Genomic DNA, 26,850 nt, shown 5'->3' with positions numbered 1-26,850 from the left:
CATGTTATATGTGTATATATGTTTGTGTATTTATAGCATTATATGCATGTGAGAATAAACCTAATTATTGAAAAAAATAGGAAAGAAGAATAAATAATTGACTTTGATAATTAGTTGGGTTCAAGTCCCTCTCCAAACTGAACCTAAACAATTCGTGAAACCCAAAAAGTGTTACGGAAATTTTCCATTTCTCAGCATGATTTATATTTATTTGAATTTAAAAAAAAATGCAAAAATGATAAAAATTAATATAAATGATAATATATTCTAAAATTAAAAAATATTATTTTAGTCTTTATATTTTAAAAAATTTTATTCTTTTTAATTTTATATTTTTAAAAATTATTCATATTAAATTTCTCTAAATTTTTTATAATACCATTAATATTTGATAATTTATTACGCATTACCGAACTTAAAAATTAAAAAAAAAACAAACAAACAAACAAAAAACGTAAATAGAAAAAAAAAAAAGATTCCCTTTTTCTCATTTTTAAAATTTTGTGGTTTTATTTTTCTCGTACGAATTTTAACTTTTCTAGTGGGAATTAATTGCTTGGAAAGGACAGAAAACGAACACGTACAGAGAGAATGAGCGAGAGATTCACACTATCTAGAGAGGGAGACGGCGTGAACGGGAGCCAACGAAGAAGAAAAGAGGATGTTAACAATGACGGATAGCAGTGGCGAGCAACAAGCAGGTGATATTCAAGGACTATGTCTACAGATTTCTACTGGAATCTCACATGTACGTCGCCACCAGCACCGTGAATCTGAAACTTTCACGAGGCTCCGGTTCCATTCTCGTCAAGAATCTGTACTTTGTCTTGCGATCCTTACATGCGACTTTACCCTTCTTTTGTTGTTTGATGTTGCTGAATAAATTTAACTGTGATCAAGATTTAGATCAGAAATGAAATTTGAAGATCATATTCTAATGAAGTTGTCGTGCACTAGTGAACCAATTTGCTGGTTTTGAATTGTGATTTATGCAGCCACTGTTAGGATTTGGAGTGGCCGAAGTACTGGACTCTGGATGCCCAGACTTCAAAAAAGGTGACTTGGTTTGGGGTACAACTGGATGGGAGGAATACAGTCTCATTACAAAGCCTGATAAGTCTCTCTAAAATCCACCGTAGAGATATTCCCTTGTCCTACTACACTGGAATTCTTCGTAAGTAACTGGTTCCAGAAATTCATTGTTGGAAGAGTATAAGAAGTTTTTAGTGATGCAAAAATGTAAAATTTAAATAATTAGATATATATATTGAAAATAGAAAATATATTATATTCAATCTAAATTGAAGCTGTTACAAAACAATATACAATTTATATATAAGCAACAAAAAACTCTTATTAATTTTTTTATTGATAAACGTTCATTTATTTTATTTAATTATTATTAAATTCTGTTATTTAATTTTTTATTATTTTGTTTTAATTTTTCATAACTGGTAATTTATAATATTTTTGTAACTGATAATTTATTATTTTTAATAAAGAAAATAATTAATTTTAACAATCTTCTCATTTAATTTATTTTCTTTAACATGTCGATCAAATTTCAATTGTATATGAATTTTTCTTTGGTCAATATTTTTGTGAAGATATTAACAAGCTGAAGATCCGTTATGCAAAACTTAAGTTGTACCTCTTGGTGCTCGACTACTTCTCGAATGTAATGATACTTGATAGCAATATGTTTGGTCATGTCATGGCTAACTGGATTCTCACTAATTGCAATCGTTGACTTACTATCACAGAATATTGTTGTTGGTTTTTCTTATTTCTCACTAATATTTTTTAGAATTCATTTTAACCACATTGCTTGGGTGACGGCACGAACTGTTGTTATGTACTCAGCTTCAGCTAACGATAACGTCACTACACTCTGCTTCTTTGATAACCATGAATAAAGACCAGTTTCGAGTGAAATATCCTGATGTACTTTCATGTCATCAACACATTCAGCCCAATCGATATCTATGTAATCGATTAACTTTGAGTTTTCTACTAATTTATACAATATGTCATAATTTGTTGTACTTTTAATATATTTGAGCACTCTCTTTACAATTGTGAAGTTTAGTTGACTCGGACTGTTCATGAATCTTAATAATAGGCTACTAGCAAACATGATATTAGGTTGTGTTGCAGTCAGATATAACAAACTTCCAACTAAACTCCTGTAGGTGATTTCATCTACTCTCTTTGCTCCATAGTTTTTTTTTCAACTTTTCATTGGCCAGTAAAAGAGTTGTAACTGACTTGCAATCTTGCATATTAAATTTTTTCAAAATATTTTTTGCATATTTTTTTTGTGATATAAAAACGCTTGTATCACCTTAGCATACTTTTATACCCAATAAATAATACAGTAAGCCAAGATCACTCATCTCATATGTCTCCATCATATTCTTTTTAAATTCTCTGAGCATTATTTCATTGTTACCTGTATAAATTAAATCATCAACATATAAGGAGACAATTAGAATATCAATACCTATTTTCTTGACATATAAAGTCGGCTCGCTCTTGCTTTTTTGGAATTCTTTCTTCGTGAAGTATTTATGTATCTCACTATACCATGCTCTTAGTGCTTGCTTTAGGCCCTATAGTGCTTTCTCTAACTTGTATACTTTGTTCTCTCCCCCTTCAACTAAAAATCTTTCTAGCTATTCGACATAAATTTCTTCGTGAAGATAACCATTCAAAAAGACTGATTTGACATCAAGTTGATACAATCGCCAACCTTTTTGAGCTACCAGAGCAATAATAGTTCTAATTGTTTCTAGTCTTACTGTAGGAGTATAAGTCTCGTAATAGTCTATACCATACTTTTACTTAAAGCCTTTTTGTCACAAGTCTTGCTTTATACTTCTGAATTGATCTATTTGGATTCAATTTTATCTTATAAATCTATTTAACACCGATCACTTCACGATCTTCTGGTCAATCTACTAGCTCCCAAGTATTATTTTTCTCTATCATGTGGATTTCATATTCTATGGCTTTTATCTAATTTTGTTGTTTCTCAGCTTCTTCAAAACTTTGTAGAGTGACTAGCAAAAAATTACATGATTCATAAATTTTAATCTTTTTACTCTTCTTGGAGATGACTCTGGAGTAACTGACTCTTCTCTGGTATTTCTACTAGAACTCAGGCTTGAACTTAGACTAGAAATTGAGCTTGAACTAAACTCATTTTGTCTTGGAGTGCTATCTTGAGTAGTTTGTCCTCCTAATGAGATAATTGTTGCAGACGATTGCTTTTCTCGAACCTTCTCATCTTCCCAATTCCAGGAAAGATTCTAATTGAACACAACATCTCTACTGATTATCAACTTCTTCTTCTTCTCTAAATTGTACACCCTGTACCCTTTTGTACCATAAGCATAGTTTGCAAAAATATATCTTTCACTTTTGTTATTGAATTTTGATATATTTTCAGTTGGTACATGAGCATAACATACACAATCGAAAATCTTTATATGACTAATCACTGGCTTGACACCACTCTATGCTTCAATTGGAGTTCAGTTTGGAACAGATTGTCAAACTCCTGTTTAAGATATAAACTGTTGTATTTACTACTTTTGCCCAAAAAGTTTTAGACATATTTTTCTACTTCAGCATCGATCTAGCCATCTTGACACCACTCCATGCTTCAATTGGAGTTCGGTTTGGAATAGATTTGTCAGACTCTTGTTCAAGATATAAACTGTTGTATTTACTACTTCTGCCCAAAAAGTTTTAGACATATTTTTCTGCTTCAGCATCGATCTAGTCATCTCGATAATTATGCGATTCTTTCTCTCAGCAACATCATTTTGTTGAGGAGTATATGTTACTGTCAACTGTTTTCGAATATCGTATTCTTCACAAAAGCTATCCAAATTCTTCGAGGTAAACTCACTGCCTCGATCACTTCGTAAAACTTTAATTTTATGATTACTTTGATTTTCCACCATAATTTTAAATTTCCTAAACACTTCAAAGGTCTCTGATTTTTTTTTTAAAATATATCTATATTATCCTTCAATGATCATCAATAAAAATTATAAAATACCAATTTTTGTCTTGTGAAGGTGTCTGCATCTTTCCACATATGTCGGTGTGCACCAGTTCAAGTGGTGCACATGCTCGCCAAGATCTTCCAGATGGAAAAGATGTTACGATGTTGTTTGCTAAAGATGCATCCTTCACATGTGCTCGACTTTGTGTTGATATATAGTAGGCCTTGAATCATATTTTTGACTCTTAACAGTTTTAGAGCATTATAGTATATATGACCATACTTTTTATGCCATAAATCTAAGCAGTCAGCAACTTTAGTTAGTAATGCCATTTCTAAAGCATATTTTATTTGCAGCGAAAAATTTATGAACTTCTCCATATCAACTTTTGTAAGAAGATAATTATTATTTCTCAGATTGAAAATTTTGCAACCTCCATCTTCAAAATGTACTACATAACCATTTTGTAAAAGTTGTCCGATAATCAGCAAATTTTGCTTCAGATCTAGCACTAATAGCACATCTCAAAGAAATTTAGGTCACATTTTAATTTGTATTGCAATACTGCTTTTACCTTTACCTTGAACCAAATGACCATTTCCTATGTGTACCTTGGTTTCGTATGATGTATCTATATTTTGAATAATTTTTGGTTACCTGTCATGTGGTTTGTGCATTCACTATCTAGATACCAATATCATGCTTTTCTTATGTTGCAGCATGACATGTGAAGAAAATATTTTCAGAATTTTCATTTTCTTCTATGAAATTTACGCGATCATTAACTTGACTTTTGCTTCTGTATTTTGCAATATGACCGTGTTGTATGCATTTGTTATAACGTTTCTTCTTCCAACATCTCGATATACTATGATTTGATTTCTTACATATGTCACACCATATATATGAACTTGAACATGCTTCTGATTCAGTTTGATTTTGCTGCTTCTCCATATTCTATCCTCTTTTTTTTCCATAATTTCTTTGATTTGTCAAAGAAGTTTGAGTTCTAAAACTAGTGTTAAAAGCACTTTCAACAGAGTTACTCCCACTCTATAATTTTCTTGCCTAGTGCGACTCCAACAAACTCATCAATTGTTGAATTGTAAGAGTAAACAAATCTTTTGACTCTTCAATTCATGCAATAATATATTTATATTTTTTAGATAAACTAATTAAAATTTTTTTTACTACCTTTTGATCAACAATTTCTTTACCAAATTTCGTATATGGTTCACGATCTCAATTACCTTCGAAAAATACTCCTTTATTTTTTTGTACCCATTCATTTGTAAATTTTAAAACTGTCTGCGCAAGGTATGCAACTTCACGACAATTACCTTCGTGGATCCTTGGAATTCTTCTTGCAATATATCCAACGCTTCTTTTGATCTAGTTACCCCAATTATCCGAGAGAATAAACTCTCTGCAATACCTTGTTGTATGAGAAACAAGGCTCTGACATCCTTCATATGATCTTCCTCCAATTTTTTTTTTCTGTTGGTGTTAGTTGATGCCCAACAATAAATTGAGAATAACTATTCTTAACTATATCCCACAACCCTTGTGATCGTAACAAGGTTCGCATTTTTATCTTTCATACATCATAATTTTCACCAAAAACTATGGGAACCATTATCTGCACCATACTTGTGCCAACACCTGAAGCCATCAATTAAAATGTTTCTTCTTTCACGAACGTAAATTCACTACTTCGCTAATGCCGGTCATCGAACCAGACTCTGATACCATTTGTTGAAAATAAACTAAAGATAAAAGATTTTTACTGATACAAAAATATAAAATTTAAGATAACTAGAGAGATACATTAAAAGAAAAAATATATTATATTCAATCTGAATTGGATGCTATTACATAACAGTACACAACTTATATGTAGGCAGTAAAAAACATTATTAATTTTCCTATTGGTAATGGTCTATTAATTTTATTTAATTATTATTAAATTCTGCTATTTAATTTTTATTATTTAATTTAAATTTTTCATAATAATTAATTTAAAATATTTTTGTAACTGATAATTTATTATTTTTAATAAAGAAAATAATTAATTCTAACATTCATGTTCGATAATATTTTCATATTAAACCCAATACCTTCTTAAGTTGTCACTTCAATAAGATTTAGTTTTCTTGGTGAAAGTTTATATGTTTCATTAAACTACTATTATACTCAGTTTATGGACCGATATATCCTCTAAATTTTATCTCTTGTGACTAACAACTCTATGCTTGTAGACTTCTAATTCATGTGTATCATTATTTCTAATATTATCTAAATACACCACTTATATAAGATGCTTCCTATTTTATATAGTCGATGAATTATTTTATGCTACAAGTATACATATACCAAGTAACATAATATTTTGTCTTCTTATGTCAATAATGGAAGGAGATAGTACATTCTCAAAATACTTAATATAATTTATGACTTTAACAGTTGTTCTACCTCCATGATTATTGGATAGTGTCACCAAGCACTGATATTCGAGAATATTACATGATAATGAAGTACTATTGTACCTATAGTGAATTAAAAATTTGGTGTTGCTAAATAAAATTTCTTTAGGGAAATATGCCCATATGATCTATTCTTTTCCTTTCCCTTACAGGAATGCCTGGTTTGACAGCTTATGTTGGGTTCTATGAAGTTTGTTTTCCTAAGAAAGGAGAATATGTCTTCATTTAAGCTACATGTGGTGATATTGGTCACCTTGTTGGACAATTTGCAAAGTTGATGGGTTGCTATGTGGTTGGCAGTGCTGGAAGCAAAAAGAAGGTAAACTTACTTCAAGCTCCCATTAGCTTGTTATTCTTAATTTGATCATACTTCACGTTTTCACCATATTTGGACAACGAACAAATAGCTTAGCTCAAGGAACTTAGTAGTGCTTATATTTTCTGAAATTCATGAATAACTATAAATAGGAATCATAGGGACATAACTCTTTAACTAGTTAACTTTATTTGTTTTTTTATGGACATTTTCATTTTCTCAAATAAGATTTATCTGTTAAAAAACAAACTTGAATTTGATGAGGCTTTCAATTATAAGGAAGAAACCGACCTGAATGTAACCTTAAAAAGATCAGTATGCAAACAACCACTCACACATACACACACAATTTTGCATATATAGGATGAGTTGTAGTTTCATACTCGAGAGAATGAATATATAGATGTATGTATCTAATTCTGAGTAAAACATATGCTTCCCTGAAGGAATAGACATCTACTTTGAAAACGTAAGGGGAAAGATGCTTGACACAGTGCTTATAAACATGAGACTTCATGGGCAAGTTGCTTTGTCTGGGATAATCTCACAATACAATAATATTGGTGAGCTGGAAGGAATGAGGAATTTGATAAATAGTGTTTACAAGCGAGTTCATATAACGGGATTTATAGTTACTGATTACCTTTCGGAGTAAGACAAGTTCCTAAACTTTATAATTCCTTACATAAGAGAATGTATGTAGTGCCCGGATCGAGAAAAAAAAAAAAGAGAAAAGCCACGTCGGCAGCCACGTCAGCAGGCCCGGTCAGCAGTCCCGGCCAACCGGGGCCTGCCACATGGCAAGACCACGTCGCTCCGGAACGGGCCACGTTGGCGATCCGCGTGGGCGCGATCGGACGACCTAGATCAATCGTACGGACGACCCAGATTCAATTAAAAACGAACGGCCCAGATTAAAACAAAATGGACGGCTGAGATCAAAAGGCTAGGGGTTATAAATAGAACCCCCACACCAGACCACAAACCCTAGCCGCCTGCCGCTCGCCGGAGAAGACGAACCAGAGGCCGACCGCCGCCACCCGCCGCCGCACCGGGGAAATTTCCGACCGCCGATCGAGGTAAATTTCATACCCCCGACTCATTTTTCCACGCTGATTCCTCCTGTGGCCAAATCGAAGCCAAAATCCCGGCCAAACGGCCGGAATACGCGGCCGAAGACCAGCGGCGCCGCCGCGCCCCCTCTCGGTTTTTGCCTCCGACGAGGCCCTTCCCGGCCTCTGTTTGATGCAATTTTTATATTACCGTGATCACCATTCTTTTCTCTACAGGTTGACCGGAGCCGAATCACCAAACCACGAACCTCGCCGGAGAGCCGCCGCACCCGAGAGCGCCGCCGCCGGTAAGCTCCGCTTCTCCGTGATTTTTTGGCCCCCCGAGGGCCCTAGGGTTGTTTTCTCGCAGGGACCGATGCGAGTGTGGCCGAATTCGGCCGGAAACGGCCGGAAACGGCCGAAAACAGCCAACCCGAGGCGAATCGCCGCCGCAAGCGGGGCGCCGTCGCCGGAGCACGGCGGAACCGCCGTGCCGGAGTTGCGATATTGGCCAAAAAGGGGCCCTGAGCCTAATTTGAGATTTTTTGGAACACGTGCAGGTACCGTTAGTGTGTTTCAGTTCCCCGGAAAAAATTCAGGGAAAATTAAGGACGGCCTGTAGGCGCACTGTGAATCGTATTCGGATCCCAAAAACAAGTAAGGACCCCTCACCTTATTTCCTATCACGGTATTAAAGTTCAAAATGATAAAACGGTATTTCTTGAATTAACGCATGTGTAAAATTGCTTAAGGTTGCTAATGGAGCCCGAGTCTAGTGTGATTGATGATTTACTGTTATTTGGCCTGTTTTACAGCTTTAAATGCATTATGAGGTTTGATGTGTTCATTTTATAGTTTCGAGTGCATATATTACTGTTTTATTAATTATGGGTTGAATGACTGAAGAACTGATACTGTATGTTGTCTGTTTGGCATGAATTACGATTTGCTTGTTTAAATGTGAATTGATGATGCTTATTGAGGAAAAGGAAAATAAAACATTGTGTAGACTGATAATTGTATGATGGGGTCAACCTGACTAGATATCCTGGGAGATGGTGGACGGACGGGGTCCGTAGGGAACCCTACCGGGATTGTGGTCTCACATGCCGGACGGGGTATGGAGATCTTATGGTTTTGGCGCCCATACCGGACGGGGTATGGGGACAGCCCGTTTCACCCTCATACCGGACGGGGTATTGAGGTTTATGGTTTTGGCGCCCATACCGGACGGGGTATGGGGACGGCCCTGGAAACTGATTATGAATGTTAAAGGTTAACGGGTAGCGGGACCCCTAGGGACCCCCATGGATACTAGTAGGCTGGTAAATGAGAAAAGGATATGTTGTATAATGATTGAATTACAAAAGGTGTGATAAGTACTATGTTTTACAGCTTATATTATTCCATGATTGTGATAATGTTATTGTTTTCTTATATTGTTTCATGAATTCCACCGAGGTAAGTGGATGGTAAAGGTTTTATCATAAATAAAAAGATTTGTTGTAAATCATGCTCCATTGGTCTTTTGTGTTTTTCTACCCACCTTTACCTCCGTGACGGTGAGATATCGTGATGTTCTTACTGGGCTAGTGTAGCTCACTCCTTATTTAACCATTTCAGATCAGGAAGACATGGTTCCCGAGCCCGTTCCGCAGGAGGACGACGAAGGGAATGCCTAGAGACTCTGTAGTCATACTCATAGTTTTATTTTCGAGTTTCTCTTTTAGTTAGTTTAATCTTTTATATTTTAAGTACGTTTTTGGTTTTCGTGTAAGGGATGTTAACTGAAATTTTGATCTCGCTTCCGCATTTTACGTGTTTAAATACTCATTTCATTTTTTCACATTTTCGGGGTCGTTACAATGTAAGATAACATACATTGAAGACATAGCATAAGGCCTTGAGAAAGGACCTACATCGCTTGTAGGACTTTTCACTGGCCGCAACATTGGGAAATAGGTTATTGTGGTTGCTCAAGACTAAATTATGCGAGGGAGAGATGAACTTTATTAATAGAAAGTAACTAGTAAAAAAAATAAGTGCAATAACATTTCAGACATTACATATTTGTGCGAATGTAATTAGAACATCTTTTAAAATAGTGCCAAAGATAAAACTTGGATTTACATTTCAGACATTGGGCATCTGTATGAATGCACCTGCAGCACTTAAGTTGGTCATGACACTACCTTATCATCCAATGAAATAAAATTGGCAGTATTTTTACGTGTGACTACATTTAAAGATAATATATTAATAAGAAATGTTCGGTCTTCTTATTTGCATGGATATTAAATGAGAAAAGAAATAAGAAATTGTCTAGGTTAGAGACGCAAATATTTTTGTAATAAGAATGCTCAAATATTACATGAATAAAAAATATTTTTTCTCTACCATCTCCGAAAAATTATTAAGTGTTTCCACATTTTTAGTTATTTCATATACAATTTTAAAATATTAAATTTTTCAGTATTGAAATCGGTTATCTCCATCACGTATAGCGATTTATCATGTAATAAATAACTGAAAATTAATTCAGAGATCTAAAGTCTAGTGTTTTGTTATTTTGTACATAAATAAATAATTTAAAATAAAATAAAAATAACTTAATATAACTTAAATCTAGTTAACCATAAGTGATATATTTTAAAATTTTAAGAATTTTTCATATAAGCTCCTCTTAATTTCAGATAATACAAAATTTTATTACGTATTTACTAAAAAATTCAAATGTACAAAATTTTAAAAGACTTAAAATTAAAAACATAAATAGAAAAGATAAATCTCCATCCCATCTTCCATCTTCCACCAATCACAATCTGTGACAGATTTTAACTTTCTGGTACGAATTTTATTTTCAGAAATTTTCTGGTGGGAATTAATTGCTTGCAGGAGACGTAAAACGAGCACCTACAGAGAGCCGCACAGACAGAGTGAGTCAGGGATTCACGGTATATAAAGAGGAAGAGAGAGTGAAAGAGAGCCGACGAAGAAGAAAAGAGGAGGTTAACAATGGCGGATATCACTGGCGAAGCAGGAGTAGCTAGCAACAAGCAGGTGATATTCAAGGACTATGTCGTCGGATTTCCAATGGAATCTCACATGTACGTCGCCACCAGCACCGTGAATCTGAAACTTCCACAAGGCTCCGGTTCCGTTCTCGTCAAGAATCTGTACTTGTCTTGCGATCCTTACATGCGACTTCTCATGGCTAAGATTGACTCTTCTTCCCCTGCCACTTGCATATTCTCCTCTTTCACTCCTGGCTCGGTAAGTACCCTCACTTCTCTGTTTAATAAAATCTGAAGTGTTCCAAGTTTTTCTTTCATGTTTAGTTACCCGCTTTATGTGTTATGTATGAATGTATACCAGAAGTTTATGAGTTTGTGTGGAGACTTGGTGATTTTGAGAAATAAGCTGAAATGAGCTACAATGGATAAGTTTTTCTGAAAAGGAGTTACGATGAACAAGTAAACAAAAGTTCCTTGAATATTCATAAATTTCTTTCTAGTTTCTTAGCAAAATTAATATTTATCTTGTGCATTTAAATCCATTGTCACCTAGAAATTTTTATCATTTTAGGGAAAATCATTAGCTCGTCTGGCTACTATTTTCTAATAATTTTTTTAATTTTCCTTTTATTTTAATTTTTTTAGCAGTAAATTTTCATGTGTTCATATTGAGAATCCCAAACACCTGCAATTATTCTATAAGAAGCTAATTAGTTTTATCTGAAATGATAGAAAGCTAAACTATTAGTAAAAAACTCACAATTATTTGGATTGCAATAAGATGAAAGCCAAATCAATAAGGTCAAACTATACTTTTGTCCTCTCACTTGCTGTTCTTTTTCTGTCTGGTGTTGCTGAATAAATTTAACTGTGATCAAGATTTTGAAGATCACATTGTAATGAAGTTGTCGTGAACTAGTGAACCATTTTGCTGGTGTTGAATTGAGATTTATGCAGCCATTGTTAGGATTTGGAGTGGCCAAAGTATTGGACTCTGGACACCCAGACTTCAAAAAGGGTGACTTGGTTTGGGGTATAACTGGATGGGAGGAATACAGTCTCATTACAAAGCCTGAAGCTTTGTTTAAAATCCACCATACAGATTTTCCCCTGTCCTACTACACTGGAATTCTTGGTAAGTACTTGGTTTTGGAGATTCATGTTCGATGATATTTCCATATTAAATCCTAGGCCTTCTTAACTTGCCACTTCAATGAGTTTAGTTTTTTTTTTTTTTAAATAAAAATTTAAACATGGTAATAAACAATTAACAATGGCATTAATTTCTAATGAGAATACACGATAAGTACATATCAATCTCAACCCGCACTCTCACAGAGAAAGGGGGTGGAAATACCAACCATATAACTAATGAATGATGCTTCAATAATCGTCAATATTAAGTAAAAACAAGTGAGTTATATGTAAGGATTTCATAAAATTAGACCCGAATCTAAATTACCATGCTAATATTAAATCAAAAAGATTGGATATGAAACAAAAAAATACATGAATCTATAGCGGAAGAAATTTGCACGTATTGTAGTAGATATTTTAAATTAACACGTGATCTTTTAGAGCTGTCACATTCTCTTTATTGCTAGTGATGAGATAATAAAATAAAATAAAAAAATCTTATGTATGATTTAAGAATCATAATCATCTATTTATATCATTAATTTTTTAGTGTTTCTAATTTAACCCATCATAAAATCATAAATAATACTTTTGATCTCTCTTTAAAAAAAAAATTCACAATTTGTTTGATGCATTAAAGTTCAATATCTTTTTAACTTTAACGGATCACTTTTAACTGGACAAAATTAAATTGATAGTCATTTATGCACAATAAACTCATATATGTACCCATATAATTGATTAAAATTCAATATTATAAATTGCTATTGTATTCAATGTATGTATTAATACGTCCTCCATATTTTATCCCTTGTGAGGACATTTTTGTGCTTGTAAACTTTTCAATTCATGAAATATTATTACTCCTAACACTGTCTAAATACGTCACTTGTATAAGAGACTTCCCTCCTACTTCATATGGTCGAGGAATTATTTTATGCTAAAAGTACATATATTGAGTAACATGGTATTTTGCCTTCATATGTTAATAATAGACGGAGATAGTACCTCCTCAAAATACTTAATATAATTTGTGACTTTGACAAGTGTTCTAGAACCATGATTATTGGATAGAAACACAAGCACTGATATCTAGGAACACTGCATTCTAATAGAGTACTATGTAACTATACTGAATTACAAATTGGGTGTTGCTAAATGGAATTTCTTTGGGGAAATATGCCTGTCTGATCTATTCTTCCTTTTCCCTACAGGGATGGCTGGTATGACAGCTTATGTTGGGTTCTATGAAGTTTGTTTTCCTAAGAAAGGAGAATATGTCTTCATTTCAGCTGCATCCGGTGCTGTTGGTCAGCTTGTTGGACAATTAGCAAAGTTGATGGGTTGCTATGTGGTTGGCAGTGCTGGAAGCAAAAAGAAGGTAAACTTACTTCAAGCTTCATGTCTTCACCATATTCAGATAATAAACCAATCGATTAGCTCAAGGAACTTAGTGTTTAAGTTTTCTGAAATTCATGGAAATTCATAAGTAGGAATCATAGAAACATAACTCTTTAACTAGCTAACTAAATTTGTTTTTTTTTGTGTGGACATTTTTATTTTCTCAAATAGGTTGATCTGTTAAAGAACAAACTCGGATTTGATGAGGCTTTCAATTATAAAGAAGAAAACAACCTAAATGCAACTTTGAAAAGGTCAGTACACACACACACACACACACACACTCAAACAAAATTTTGCATATATAGGATGAGTTGTTTAATACTCTGAGATACTGAAAATATAGATGTATGTATGTAATTGAGTGACACAGATGTTTCCCTGAAGGAATAGACATCTACTTTGAAAACGTAGGGGGAAAGATGCTTGACGCAGTGCTGATAAACATGAGAGTTAATGGGCGAATTGCTGTGTCTGGAATGATCTCACAATATAATAATATTGGTGAGCCGGAAGGAGTGAGGAATTTGATGAATATTGTTTATAAGCGAGTTAATATAAAAGGATTTGTGGTTTTTGATTACTACTCCGAATATTCAAAGTTCCTAGACCTTGTACTTCCATACATCCGAGAAGGAAAGATAACATACATTGAAGACATAGCAAATGGCATTGAGAGTGCACCTGCAGCCCTTATTGGACTTTTCACTGGCCATAATATTGGGAAACAAGTTGTTACGGTTGCTCAAGAGTAGAGTGATGAGGGAGATGGATTTCCTAAGACGTGCTTAAGTTGGTCCTGGGTTTACCTTATCATACAATGACAAAAATTAGTAGTATTTTTATGTGTCCCTACGTTCAAAACATAATATAATGGTGTAACAAGAACTTGTTGCACTTCTTCTTTGTATGGATATTAAATAAGAAAAGAAACAAGAAATTGTATTTATGGAGATACATATATTGGTGTAATGAAAAAAGCATATATATTATTTAAATAAGAATATTTTCTCTCTACCCTCTCCAAAAAATTATTAAGTGTTCTAGGAATAAACTCAACCTATTGTTTAAATAACAGCACAGAGCATGCTATAGTTGGTATAACTTTCCTACGAAGAACCATGCCCTTTTGAATTCTAATTTTGTTCTTACTTTGCCCACAGGCATGCTTAATATGACAACTTATACTGGGTTTTATTAAGTTTGTCCTCTAAGAAAGGAGAATATGCTTTTATTTTAGCTGCATCGGGTGCTATCGATCAGCTTGTTGGGTAATTTGTCGAGTTGATACGCTGCCATGTGATTGAAAATGCTGGGAATAAAGAGAAGGTGATCTCATTTCTAGACATTACTGTTGACTTGGTCTTTGATTTTATGATTTTCATTCCTTTATTTTTTTCCAAAGAAGGTTGACATTTTGAAAACCAAGCTCAAACTTGATGCTGCTTTTAACTACAAGGAAGAACAGGACTTGGATGCACCTGGATACAGCCGTGAAAAGATCAGCACAATTTGTTAGTTATGTACTCAGCCCAAAAAGGGCAAATAAGTAATTTTCTTAAAAAAAAGAAAAAAATACGAATTAAGGCTCTTCCTGGTGACATCATCGTTGAGATTGGCAATTTCTTCTTTTTTCAGGGAAATTTAGGTTTGATTTTATTTCTCTTTTTTTTTTTTTTTTTTCCATGTTTTGCACAAAGAAAAGATAATTCTCTGTTTTGGGTTTAATTTTTTTGTGGATTACTTTATACTTATTTTTATTAACAATGAATTTTAATTGGAGTTTAACTCGTGATTTTTTTTTTCTTCACACTGAAGAATTTTTCACGTAAAATCCTATATCTATTTAATTTTTCGGTTATATCTGTTTATTATTTTTACTCCATTGTACATCAATTTGACTCAGTGTTATGATTATTAGTTCATGTTAATTAATTTAGAATTAACTTAATTTACACAATTAATTTTATCTATGTTCGGGGCACAACAAGTGGTATTAGAGCTTGCTTGACTAGTTTGTTGATTGATTTGTTGTCTAAAATTTGTTGTATGAATTAGGATGGAAGAATTTGCTGGTACTATGATAAAATTATCTTCTTCAAATTATTTAATTTGAAAGTCAAAAGATTGAGAATTTTCTTTATTGTAGGGATTTGTATGATCAGATTAAGTTAGAAACTGTTAAAGTCAATAGAAAAATTAGATGATGATTGGGAAAAGATGCATAAAAAAAACTATAGGAACTATTTGACAGTAGGTGGATAATAGTGTTTACCATTATATAAATAAAGACTATAGGAACTATTTGCACAGGTTTTGTTAAACAAATTGAAAAATTTGTATGAGAGGAAAGGTGTTCGGAATAAAACTTTTATTATTAGAAAGCTTGATAATATGAAGCTGAGAGATGGATAATTACTTGCAAAATACTTGAGTAAATTTTAAGAATTGGTAAATGAGTTAAATACAATAAAAATGATTTTAGATGATAAATTGCAGGCTTTATTGCTTTTAAGCTCTTTGTCAGATAGTTGGAAAACCTTTTTAGTGTCTCTTAGTAATTCTGTTCCATATGGTATTTTGTCTTTACTTGTGGTAATAGATAGTATGTACAATTGAGAAACTAGAAGAAAATATATGGGTATTGAAACTTTACATTATTACAACAAACAGAGAGTAGGAGAACAAGTAAAAGTAGAGATCTTAAGGGGCGCTATTAATCCAGAGGTAAATCACATGTGAAAGATAAGTTCAATTGTTATCATCCAGCAAAGAAGGACATATGAAAAGAAATTGCAGAATGTAGAAAAAAGAACAGAATAGTGAGAAAAATAAAAAAAAAAAGACAGATGATCAGAACACTACAACAATTGTAGTTGATGAGAGTGAAAAATTGGTTGTACTTTCATTTGTTGAGAATCATAGCTACGTCACTGATTCTAATACTGAGTGGATTATTAATTTTGCAGCATCTTATTATGCTACACCCAAAAGAGATGCCTTTATTATATACAAAGTAGATAATTTTGGTAGAGTGAAGATGGATAATACCAACTTCACAGACATTGTGGGTATTGGTGATATTTGTGTGCAGACATATGTTGAGTGCACCTTGACTCTGAAGAACGTGCGGCATGTACCAGATTTATATTTTAATCTAATTTTTATTAATGCTCTTGACTTATATAGTTATTATAATATATTTGGTGGTAGAAAATAAAAACTTACTAAAGGTTCAATTGTGGTTGCAAAAGGTAAATTATGTCATACACTTTACAAGACTCAGATGAATACTATTAAAGGTGCACTGAATGCAGCGAAGATGATGTTCCAACAGACTTGTGACATAAGAGGCTGGCTCACATGAGTGAGAAGGGGTTACTGATTTTAACAAAGAAGTCTCTTATTCCCTTTACAAAAGGTATGAGTCGAAGCTCTTGTGATTATTGTGTATATAGTAAACAACATAAAATTTCTTTCACTAGCCCATTTGAAAAGAAAAAGAATGTTCTTGAATTAGTTTACTCTGATGTGTGTGGTCTTTATTGATGTGGAAACCATATGAGGTAGTAGATATTTTCTTACTTTTATTGATGATGTTTTACGAAAGGTTTGAGTGTTTGTGTTGAAAAAAAAAGACAAGGCTTTTCAATATTTTAAACAATTTTATGTCATGGTGGAAAGAGAGAAACGACTTTCCTTAAATTGTCTTCATAGTGACAATAGTGGTGAATATACTTCAAATAAGTTTGAGAATTACTACCTACAATGTGAAATTAGGTATGAGAAGATAGTGCCTGATACTCATCAGTATAATGGCGTAGTTGAAAGAACAAATAAAACCCTCTTTGAAAAAGTCATATGCATGTTGAAATTGGTTAATTTACCATAACCATTTTGGGTGAAGCACTCTACATTGTCTGCTACTTGATGAATCGATCTCTATAAACTCTTTTAAATTTTGATATTCTTCAAAGAGTATGGTCTGCGAAGGACTCAGTTATTCTCATTTAAAAGTATTTGTTGCAAAATATTTATGTATATACCTAAGGAGCAGAGACAGAAGTTTGATGATATGACAGTTTCATGTGTTCTTTTGGGTTATGGAGATACAAAGTTTGGGTACAGATTATAGGATTCAGTAAAGAAGAAAGTCGTCAAATCCAGATATGTGATTTTTGATGAGCACAAGATCTTATCAGACTTTGAGACATCAAAGAAGATTATAAGTGATGAAATTCCTCTTCTTGCACTAGTTTCCCTCTCGATCAGAGATGTCACAGATGAGGGAGAGTTACATGATGATCAAAGGTTTGATCAAATGATGTTGAGCAGGGGGAACAGCTCCTTGCATCCCAGGTTACAGAAGAACCTCAACTTAGAAGATCAATTAGAATACATCATCCTTCTACTATATATCTCAATTCTGAGTATATTACAGTTATTGAAGAGGGGGAGCCACAAAACTTTTAAGAAGTATAGAATTATTAAGAAAGGCTCAATGGTTAAAAGTAATAGAAGAAGAGATGAGCTCTTTGAAGAAGAATAATACCTATGAGTTAGTTGAACTTCCAAAAGGTAAAAAATCTTTGAAAAACAAGTGGGTATACAAGCTTAAGATGGACGGTGAGAAGCTAGTGAAATATAAGGCTCGTTTGGTAGTAAAATGTTTCAATCAAAAGAAAGGAATTGACTTTGATGAGATATTTTCTCCTGTTGTGAAAAAAAGTTCAATTCGGGTAATTTTTTGTTTAATTGCTAGTTTAGATCTTGAGCTGGAACAACTAGATGTAAAAACAATATTCCTTCATGGTGACTTGGAAGAAGAAATCTACATGGATCAACTATAGGGATTTGAAGTCAAAGGAAAAAGAACACATGATTTGCAGGTTAAAAAAGAGTTTGTATAGATTGAAACAGGCTTCGAGACAGTGGGATAAGAAATTTAATTCTTTCATGATCAATCATGACTACACCAGAATAGATGCAAATCATTGTGTGTGCTTTAGGATATTCCCAGTTGGTAAGTTTGTCATTCTGTTGCTTTATGTTGATAATATATTGATAGTAAGACAAGATACTACAGAAATTAGTGGTTTCAAAAAAAAATTATTTTGCTCTTTTTATATGAAAGATTTGGGACCAGCACAATAAATTTTGAGTATGTAGATTATTCGTGACAGAAAAGCTAGAAAGTTGTGATTGTTAGAAGAAATGTATGTTAAACAGGTTCTAAATAGATTTCATATGAAGAATACTAAGCCAGTTAGCATACTACTTGCTAATCACTCAACACTTAGTAAGAATTATGTCCTGCTACTTAAAAAAAATGTCAGTTGTTCCTTACTCTTCTGCAGTTGAAAGTTTGATGTATGTTATGGTTTGTACTCAACCAGATATTGCTCATCTTGTTGGTTTGATAAGCAAATTTCTTTCTAATCCTAGTAAGAGTCATTGGGAAGCAATAAAATGGATTTTCAAATAATTGAGAGGTATTTCTAAAATGTGCTTCTGTTTTGGAGGTTCAAAACTAATTCTAGAGGGATATGCAGATGCAGATATAATAGGTGACTTTGATAGCAGAAAATCTACTTCAGGATATGTATTTACTTTTACAGGGGGAGTTATATCATAGTAATCTAAATTGCAAAAATGTATTGCTTTATCTACAACTGAGGCATAGTATATAACTTGGACATAAGTAGGTAAAGAAATGCTCTGGATGAAAAAATTTCTGGAAGAGTTGGGTTTGAAGCAAGATTAGTATGTGATTAATTGTGATAGTAAAAAATACTTTAGATTTGAGTAAGAATATCACATATCATCGTCATATTGAACATATTGATGTGAGATATCATTAGATACGATATATGGTAAATATTATTGAAAAAAATTTATACTAATAAAAATCTAGCTGAAATGTTGATAAAAGTAGTGATTCATGACAAATATCAGTCTTATACCAAAAAGATATGATTGATTGGATATTGAGCAATGTATGATAGACATCTTTTCATGGGTTGGAGGGAGAGATTGTTGGTTATGTATGTAGCCCAAAAATGGCAAATAAATAATTTTAAAGAAAAAAAAGGAATTAAGGCTGCAGTTTTTAGAGGTATATGTATATGTGTGTTGAACAAAAAATAAAATAGATTAAGAGAGAAAGAGAAGAGAGGCTGTTTGACAAGAGGGTAAAAAGAAGAAGAAAACTATATATATATATATGTAAGTTTGAGTGGCTGCCAAGAGAATGAAAAATAGGTGGCTTCCACTCTCTCTCTCTCTAGTGGAATTGCTGAGTACGAAATGATCTCACAGTTTAATTTTGATCAACCAAAAGGCACGGCGGAATTTCATAGTTATTGTTTGTTGATACAAGTTATTAATTGTCACGTGTTAAATTATTGTTTCAAAGATTTAATGAAATTATTTCGTGTGTAACACGATAAATTTTAATCGGCATATTATATGTTATATATATATATATTTGTGTATTTGTAGATATGCACTTGAAAATTAGTTGGTAATAGTATTAATGTATTTATCACGTGTTATTTACCTAATTTGATTGAATATCAAGTTTTAAAAAAAAAATTTAAAAATAAAAAAAGACAATTCCTCTATGTCTGACTTTTTTAAATTTGTGGTTTTAGCTTTCTAGTTCGAATTTTCTTTTACAGAAGTTTTCTGGTGGGAATTAATTGATTGGAGAGGACGTAAAACCAGCACGTACGGAGAGAATGAGCGAGAGGTTCACAGAGTATAAAGAGGGAGAGAGGAGTGAACGAAATCCGACGAAGAAGAAAAGAGGAGGTTAACAATGGCGGATATCAGTTGCGAGCAACAAGCAGGTGATATTCAAGGACTACGTCGACGGATTTCCAACGGAATCTCACATGTACGTCACCACCAGCACCGTGAATCTGAAACTTGTACAAGGCTCCGGTTTCGTTCTCGTCAAGAATCTGTACTTGTCTTGCGATCCTTAAATGCGACTTCTCATGGCTAAGATTGATCCTTCTTCCCCTGCCTCTTCCGCATTCGCCTCTTTCACGCCTGGCTCGGTATCACCATTCTCTGTTTAATAAGCTCTGCAATGTTCCAAGTTTTTCTTTCATGTCTAATTGCCCGCATCATGTCTTATGTATGAATGTATATCAGACGTTTACGAGTTTATTTGGAGACTTGGAGTGGTTATTTCTCCTTTGATGATTTTGAGCAATCAGCTGAAAAGGGTTACAACGGATAAGTTTTTTTTTTAAAAAAAAGGAGTAGCAATGAACAAGTTAATTAAAACTCCTTGAATATTCATAAATTTCTTTCTAGTTTCCTAGCAAAATTAATATTTGTCTTGTGCATTTAAGTTCATTTGAACCTAGAATTTTTATCATTTTAGGGAAAATCATTACTTCCAGATTATTATTTTCTTATAAATTTTTTACTTTCCTTTTAGTTTAATTTATTTAACCTAAAATTTTCAAGTGTTCATATTTAGAATCACAAACACCTGCAATTATTCTATAAGAAGCAAATACTTTTCACCTAAAATGATAACAAGCTAAACTATTGCTAAATAACTCACAATTATTTGAATTCCAATAAGATGAAAACCCAATCAATTGAAGTGAAACTATACTTTTGTCCTCTTACTTGCTGTTCTTTGTATGCCCCGTGTTGCTGAATAAATTTAACTGTGATCCAGATTTTGAAGATCATATTGTAATGAAGTTGTCGTACACTAGTGAACCATTTTGCTGGTGTTGAATTGTGATTTATGCAGCCATTGTTAGGATTTGGAGTGGCCAAAGTATTGGACTCGGGACACCCAGACTTCAAAAAGGGTGACTTGGCTTGGGGTATAACTGGATGGGAGGAATACAGTCTCATTACAAAGTCCTGAAAGTCTCTTCAAAATCCACCATACAGATATTCCCTTGACCTACTACACTGGAATTCTTGGTAAGTACTTGGTTCTGGAGATTCATGTCCGATGATATTTTCATGTTAAACCCTAAGCCTTCTTAACTTGCCACTTTAATGAGTTTAGCTTTTTTTAGTAAAAAATTATATGTTTTATTAATTAGTTGGTATATGAACACGATAATAAATAACTAATAATAATATTACCTTCTAATGAAGATACACGATAAGTACAGATGAATTTGAATCTACACTCTCATAAAAAATGAGTGAAAATATCGACCATATAATCAAAAAATAATTGATGTTTCAATAAATGTTGATTGTTAAGTAAAAATAAGTAAGTTATTAAACTACTATTGCACTCAGTTTACAAACTCCTCCAAATTTTATCCCTTGTGAGGACATCTTTGTGCTTGGTGACTTCTCGATTTATTTTTGTCATTATTCCTGATACTGTCTAAATATACCACTTAAACGAGACACTTCCTTCCTACTTTATGTAGTTGAGAAATTATTATATGCTACAAGTATTTGGTCTTCTTATGTTAATAATGGATGGAGATAGTACCTTCTCAAAATACTTAATATAATTTACGACTTCTGCAGTTGTTTTAGATCCATGATTATTGGACACAAAAAAAAAGCACTGATTCCTGAGAATACTGCATGCCAGTAGAGTACTTATACCTATACTGAATTACAAATTTGGGGTTGCTAAATGAAATTTGTGTGGGGAAATATGCCCATCTGATCTATTCTTCCTTTTCCCTACAGGAATGCCTGGTTTGACAGCTTATGCTGGGTTCTTTGAACTTTGTTCTCCTAAGAAAGGAGAATATGTCTTCATTTCAGCTGCATGTGGTGCTGTTGGTCAGCTTGTTGGACAATTTGCAAAGTTGATGGGTTGTTATGTGGTTGGCAGTGCTGGAAGCAAAGAGAAGGTAAACTTACTTCAGCCTCCTATTAGCTTGCTATTCTTAATTTGTTCATAGTTCACGTCTTCACCATATTGGGACAATGAATCAATAATTTAGCTCAAGGAACTTAGCATTTACGTTTTCTGAAACTCATGAAAATTTATTAGGAATCATAGGAACGTAACTCTCTAACTAGCTAACTATTTTTGTCTTTTTGTGCATACTTTTGTTTTCTCAAATGAGGTTGATCTGTTAAAGAACAAACTCGGATTTGATCAGGCTTTCAATTATAAGGAAGAAAACGACCTGAACGCAACCTTCAAAAGGTTAGTATACATATACACATACACACGCACAATTTTACATATATAGGGTGAGTCATAGTTTCATACCTAAGAGACTAAAAATACAGATGTATGTATGTAATTGTGAGTGACACAGATGCTTCCCTGAGGGAATAGACATCTACTTTGAAAACGTTGGAGGAAAGATGTTTGATGCAGTGCTGATAAACATGAGTTCATGGGCGAATTGTTGTATCTGGAATGATCTCACAATACAATAAGATCGGTGAGCCGGAAGGCGTGAGGAATTTGATGAGTACTGTTTATAAGAGAATTCGTATAAAAGGATTTATGGTTTCTGATTATTTTTCGGAGTACGACAAGTTCCTGAACCTTGTAATTCCTTACATCAGAGAAGGTAAGATAACATACATTGAAGACACAGCACAAGGTCTTGAGAATGGACCTGCAGCACTTTTAGGACTCTTCAATGGCCGCAACTTTGGAAAACAGGTTATTGTGGTTGCTCAAGATTAAATTATGCAAGGGAGAGATGACCTAGTCTTTTCTCAAGAAAAATAAATTTTATTAACAGAAAGTAACTAGTAAAAAAAAATATTGAGTATAATCACATTTAATACATCACATATTTGTAAGAATGTAATAAGCATATATATTAAAAAGTTGATAAGGATAATACTTAGATTTTCTTAATAAAAAAAATATATTTCATAAATAAATAAAATATATATTAATTATAATATAATTTCTTAATAAGAATACAAAAGAATATATAATTTAATTCGAATCAGCAATTTCTTATAAAGAGAGAAAATTACTAATCTTTCAATTAAAGAATTGTTTTATTTCAATATGTTCATTTGCCATGTTCTATCAATATTTTATTTCAATAATTTTAGTATTTTAGGCTCCATAGATCACTAAACAAAGAATTGTCAGTAGGCCATAACCAAAAAAAATCAATGGGACTATTTAGTTTTATTGAACAGATTTGATGTAAGGAAGAAACTGATTGGGATAATTATGGTGAGATGAACTCTATCTGTTTATTAGCTGTAGTGGTATTCCTTTAAATCCACATATACATATTGAAGACGAGGTGTAACATCTCCGAAAATCCAAAAGGAAATATATATTTAAATGCGGAAGCGAATTAAAAAGTTAAAATTTACATCCATTACACAATAACTTAAAAGTACTAAACAAACATCACGGAATGAATTCTCTGAAAGAAATACGAGAAATGAGAAAAGTAAAGGAAACTATAAAGTATCTAGTATTTACTCGCAGTTTTCTTGCAGATCGGGCTCGGGAATTAGGTCTTTTTTATCAGAAATAGTTAAATAAGGAATGAGTTACACTAGTTCAATAAAGACATCACACTATATCACCGTCACAAAAGTAAAAGTTGGTAGAAAATCAAAACAACTAATAGAGTAGTAGATTTAAACCAATACATTCATTTAAAATAAAACTATTTACCATTTTACTTACCATTGGAGAATTTATGAAAATAAATTATAGAAGTACTAATATCACACAGATCATAATTTCATGTATAATCAACCATCATGGTACATATTATAAATCCATATCTATTAACAATAGACGAACTCGTAACCGTTTCTCGTTTCACTAGCTTACTAGTATCCATGGGGATCCATAAGGGTGTCCCTGCTACACGTGAACTCCTTTCTCTTAACAGTCTTAATTACATAGTCGACCTCATACCCCGTCCGGTATGAGTGCTAAGATATTAAATCTTAATACCTTGTCCAGTATGAACGTCAAATGACCAAGTCTCCATACCCCGTTTGGTATGAGACAACATTTACGGTAGGGTTCCCTATGAACCCGATCTGTCCACCATCTCCCAATATATTTAGTGAAACTATCATCTTATCTATTTATCAGATCACACCCATTTCTTGTTTTTCCTTGGTCTCCGTTATCAAATCAAACATAAATACATAAACAAGTAAAAATGCATCCGACAATACAATCATATCTTAGATCCCAAAATCAAATAATGATCAAGTAAGACAGTAATATATGTATTTAAAACATACAATATATAAACAAGAAACTATCATACTTTTAGACTGCAAGATTAATCAACAGAAATCAACAGAGAACAATGTCTGGTTCGGACTCCATTAGCAATCCGTAATTAATTATGTACATCTATTTAATTTGTACAAAATACAGTATTATTATTTATTCAAACTTCAATTTCATAATAGGAAATAGGGTGAGAGGTCCTTATTTGATTTGACGCTGAAAAGGTAAATGACTTACTGCGCTTACAGGTGGTCCCTGGGTTCCCTGAATTTTTCTTCGGAAATTGAAACGCGCTTACGGTACCTACAAATGTCCCAAATAACCCAAAAATCAAACTTAAGACATACTCGGCCAATTTTAAAAATCCAGCACGGCGACGGCGGCGATCCACCTCGGGTTGGCTGTTTTCGGTCGACAGCTAAATCTGCATCAGTTCATGTGGAAAAACACACTTAGGGCCCTTGGTTGGCCCAAAAAATGTAGAAAATCGAAACTCACCGGTGGCGGAGCTCTCCGGTGCGGCAGCTCCTCTGGCTCACGTTGCAGTTAGGCGTTTTGCTCTGGTCAACCTGTAGAGAAGGAAACGATGATTACAACGGTGAAAAAATTACCCGAAATGGGAATCGGAAATGGCCTCATCGGAGGTGGTTTGTGAAATTTTCTGTCACAGTGCCGCCGGGCTTCGATGGCGTTTTTTGGCCAATTGGTCAGTTCTTTCACTCTCATTTAGTCATGAATGGGTTTAAAATTGAATTTTGTGCAAGAAGAAATTTTTTTACCTTTTTTGGCGGTCGAAAAAGGTTCCGGTGCGGTGGCGGGTAGCGGCAGTTGGCTACCCAGCGGCTGGGCTATCTTCTCCGACGAAGGGCTCTGGCAGCTAGGGTTAGGGTTTGGGTGCGGATGGGGTTATTTATACCCATCCGCTTTTGATCTGGACCGTCCATCATTTTTGATCTGGACCGTCCGATCGCGATTAAATAGAGAGTGAATCTGGGCTGTTCATTGCGATTCAATCTGTGACGTCCGTGCGCGATTTCAATCTGGACCGCTCGTGCGCGCGAGAACGGATCTCAGCCGTTTGATCGCGCGCACGTGGATTGCCTACGTGGCTCCCCCCCTCATGGCCTCCCGCGTCAGTGCCTCTGCCACTTGACGCGTCCTGGTTGGTCGGGGATGCGAACCGGGCATCTGACGTAGCGAATTTTTTTTAAATTACGTTTTGACTCTCAATTTTTAATTTCTCTTTAAAAAATACTCATAAAATCCAAATTTTTACTTTTAAAAAAAATTATTTTTAATTAAATCCTTAACTAACTTTTTATTTTTTTATTATTATTATTTTATTAAATTAAAATAAATTCAATTAACAAATAATTATATATATATATAAATTAAAAAAATTAAAAGTTGAGTGTTACACGAGGAGATTCTCAACCCAATATACAAGGCGCAGATAGGAATGATCTCACAATTTAATCTTCATAAACCAAAAGGCTATGGCGGATTTGATAGCTATTGTCCATCGATAGAATTTAAATATTGATTTTAATCATAAAGTTCACAAATACTTATTTCGAGATTAATTATCGATAAAAAAGATTATGATACGTTTGAATATCATAATTTATTTTGCATTCTTTTTTTTGTTTTATGCTACACTTTTTTAACTCTTAAATATACATAAATTTTTAACTGGATAGTTAATATATATTTTGTCTTCTATAAAACGTGATGGGTTCAGTCAAGTTGTACCCTTCTATATATTTTAAATAAAATATTGTATTGTAATGAATGTGAATAAATTATTTAATTAATAAAATATATTTTAAAAAATTTATTTTAAATATGTTCTTAATCAACAAGAAATTATTTTGGGGGTGGGGGAAAACTTTAGCCTTTATGTTTTATAATAATTTACAAATTGATTTGGTTTTTTTATAAAAAAAAAAGAAAATTATACTAACTGGTGTATTAACGTGTAACATGTAAATATGCTTCTCCACTTTTTCACATAATTATTTGGAAAATTTATATACTTCCGTAATAATTTTGTCTGTAGTTTGTTTTTATTATTATTTTTTAAAAAAAAAATTAAATTTTTTTTCAGAAAATGCGGCTAATTTTTTTATATTTGGGTCAATAAAAGTATTTAAAAATTTAGAAATAAATAAAATAATGATTTATTTAAGAGACGCAGCCTGTAACGGCCAAAATTAACCACAGAG

At 33.1% G+C, this 26,850-nt stretch overlaps 1 protein-coding gene and 2 pseudogenes across 2 annotated transcripts; all 3 read left to right on the top strand.

Moving 5' to 3' along the window:
- The first annotated feature begins 8 nt into the window (after positions 1-8).
- LOC110826282 (NADPH-dependent oxidoreductase 2-alkenal reductase-like) lies at positions 9-9,853 on the top strand (annotated as a pseudogene).
- Positions 9,854-10,773: 920 nt separating this feature from the next.
- LOC110824777 (NADPH-dependent oxidoreductase 2-alkenal reductase-like) lies at positions 10,774-14,436 on the top strand. The gene is made up of 5 exons (XM_088220661.1): positions 10,774-11,140; positions 11,839-12,016; positions 13,233-13,399; positions 13,591-13,673; positions 13,793-14,436. Exons 1-5 carry the CDS (start codon positions 10,883-10,885, stop codon positions 14,172-14,174), a joined length of 1,068 nt encoding a protein of 355 aa, XP_088076787.1. The 5' UTR covers positions 10,774-10,882; the 3' UTR covers positions 14,175-14,436.
- A 391-nt stretch (positions 14,437-14,827) lies between these two features.
- On the top strand, positions 14,828-23,240 carry LOC110826283 (NADP-dependent alkenal double bond reductase P2-like; annotated as a pseudogene). Its single transcript, XR_015819391.1, has 7 exons — positions 14,828-15,067; positions 16,674-16,840; positions 20,073-20,483; positions 21,200-21,378; positions 22,117-22,283; positions 22,503-22,585; positions 22,701-23,240. The product of XR_015819391.1 is annotated as an NADP-dependent alkenal double bond reductase P2-like (transcript).
- The last annotated feature ends 3,610 nt before the right edge of the window (positions 23,241-26,850 follow it).

The sequence above is a fragment of the Carica papaya genome, chromosome 5 (genome assembly GCF_054855325.1).
Source record: "Carica papaya isolate Zhongbai chromosome 5, ASM5485532v1, whole genome shotgun sequence".
Taxonomy (NCBI): Eukaryota; Viridiplantae; Streptophyta; class Magnoliopsida; order Brassicales; family Caricaceae; genus Carica; species Carica papaya.
Note: the sequence above shows the minus strand (reverse complement) of the source record. Positions and strands in the feature narration are given on the sequence as shown.

Coding starts and splice junctions, on each gene's coding strand:
- LOC110824777 (XM_088220661.1), top strand. CDS start 10,883: ATGGCGGATATCACTGGCGAAGCAGGAGTAGCTAGCAACAAGCAGGTG. Junction 11,141..11,838: donor CCTCTTTCACTCCTGGCTCG/GTAAGTACCCTC, acceptor AGATTTATGCAG/CCATTGTTAGGATTTGGAGT. Junction 13,400..13,590: donor GTGCTGGAAGCAAAAAGAAG/GTAAACTTACTT, acceptor TTTCTCAAATAG/GTTGATCTGTTAAAGAACAA.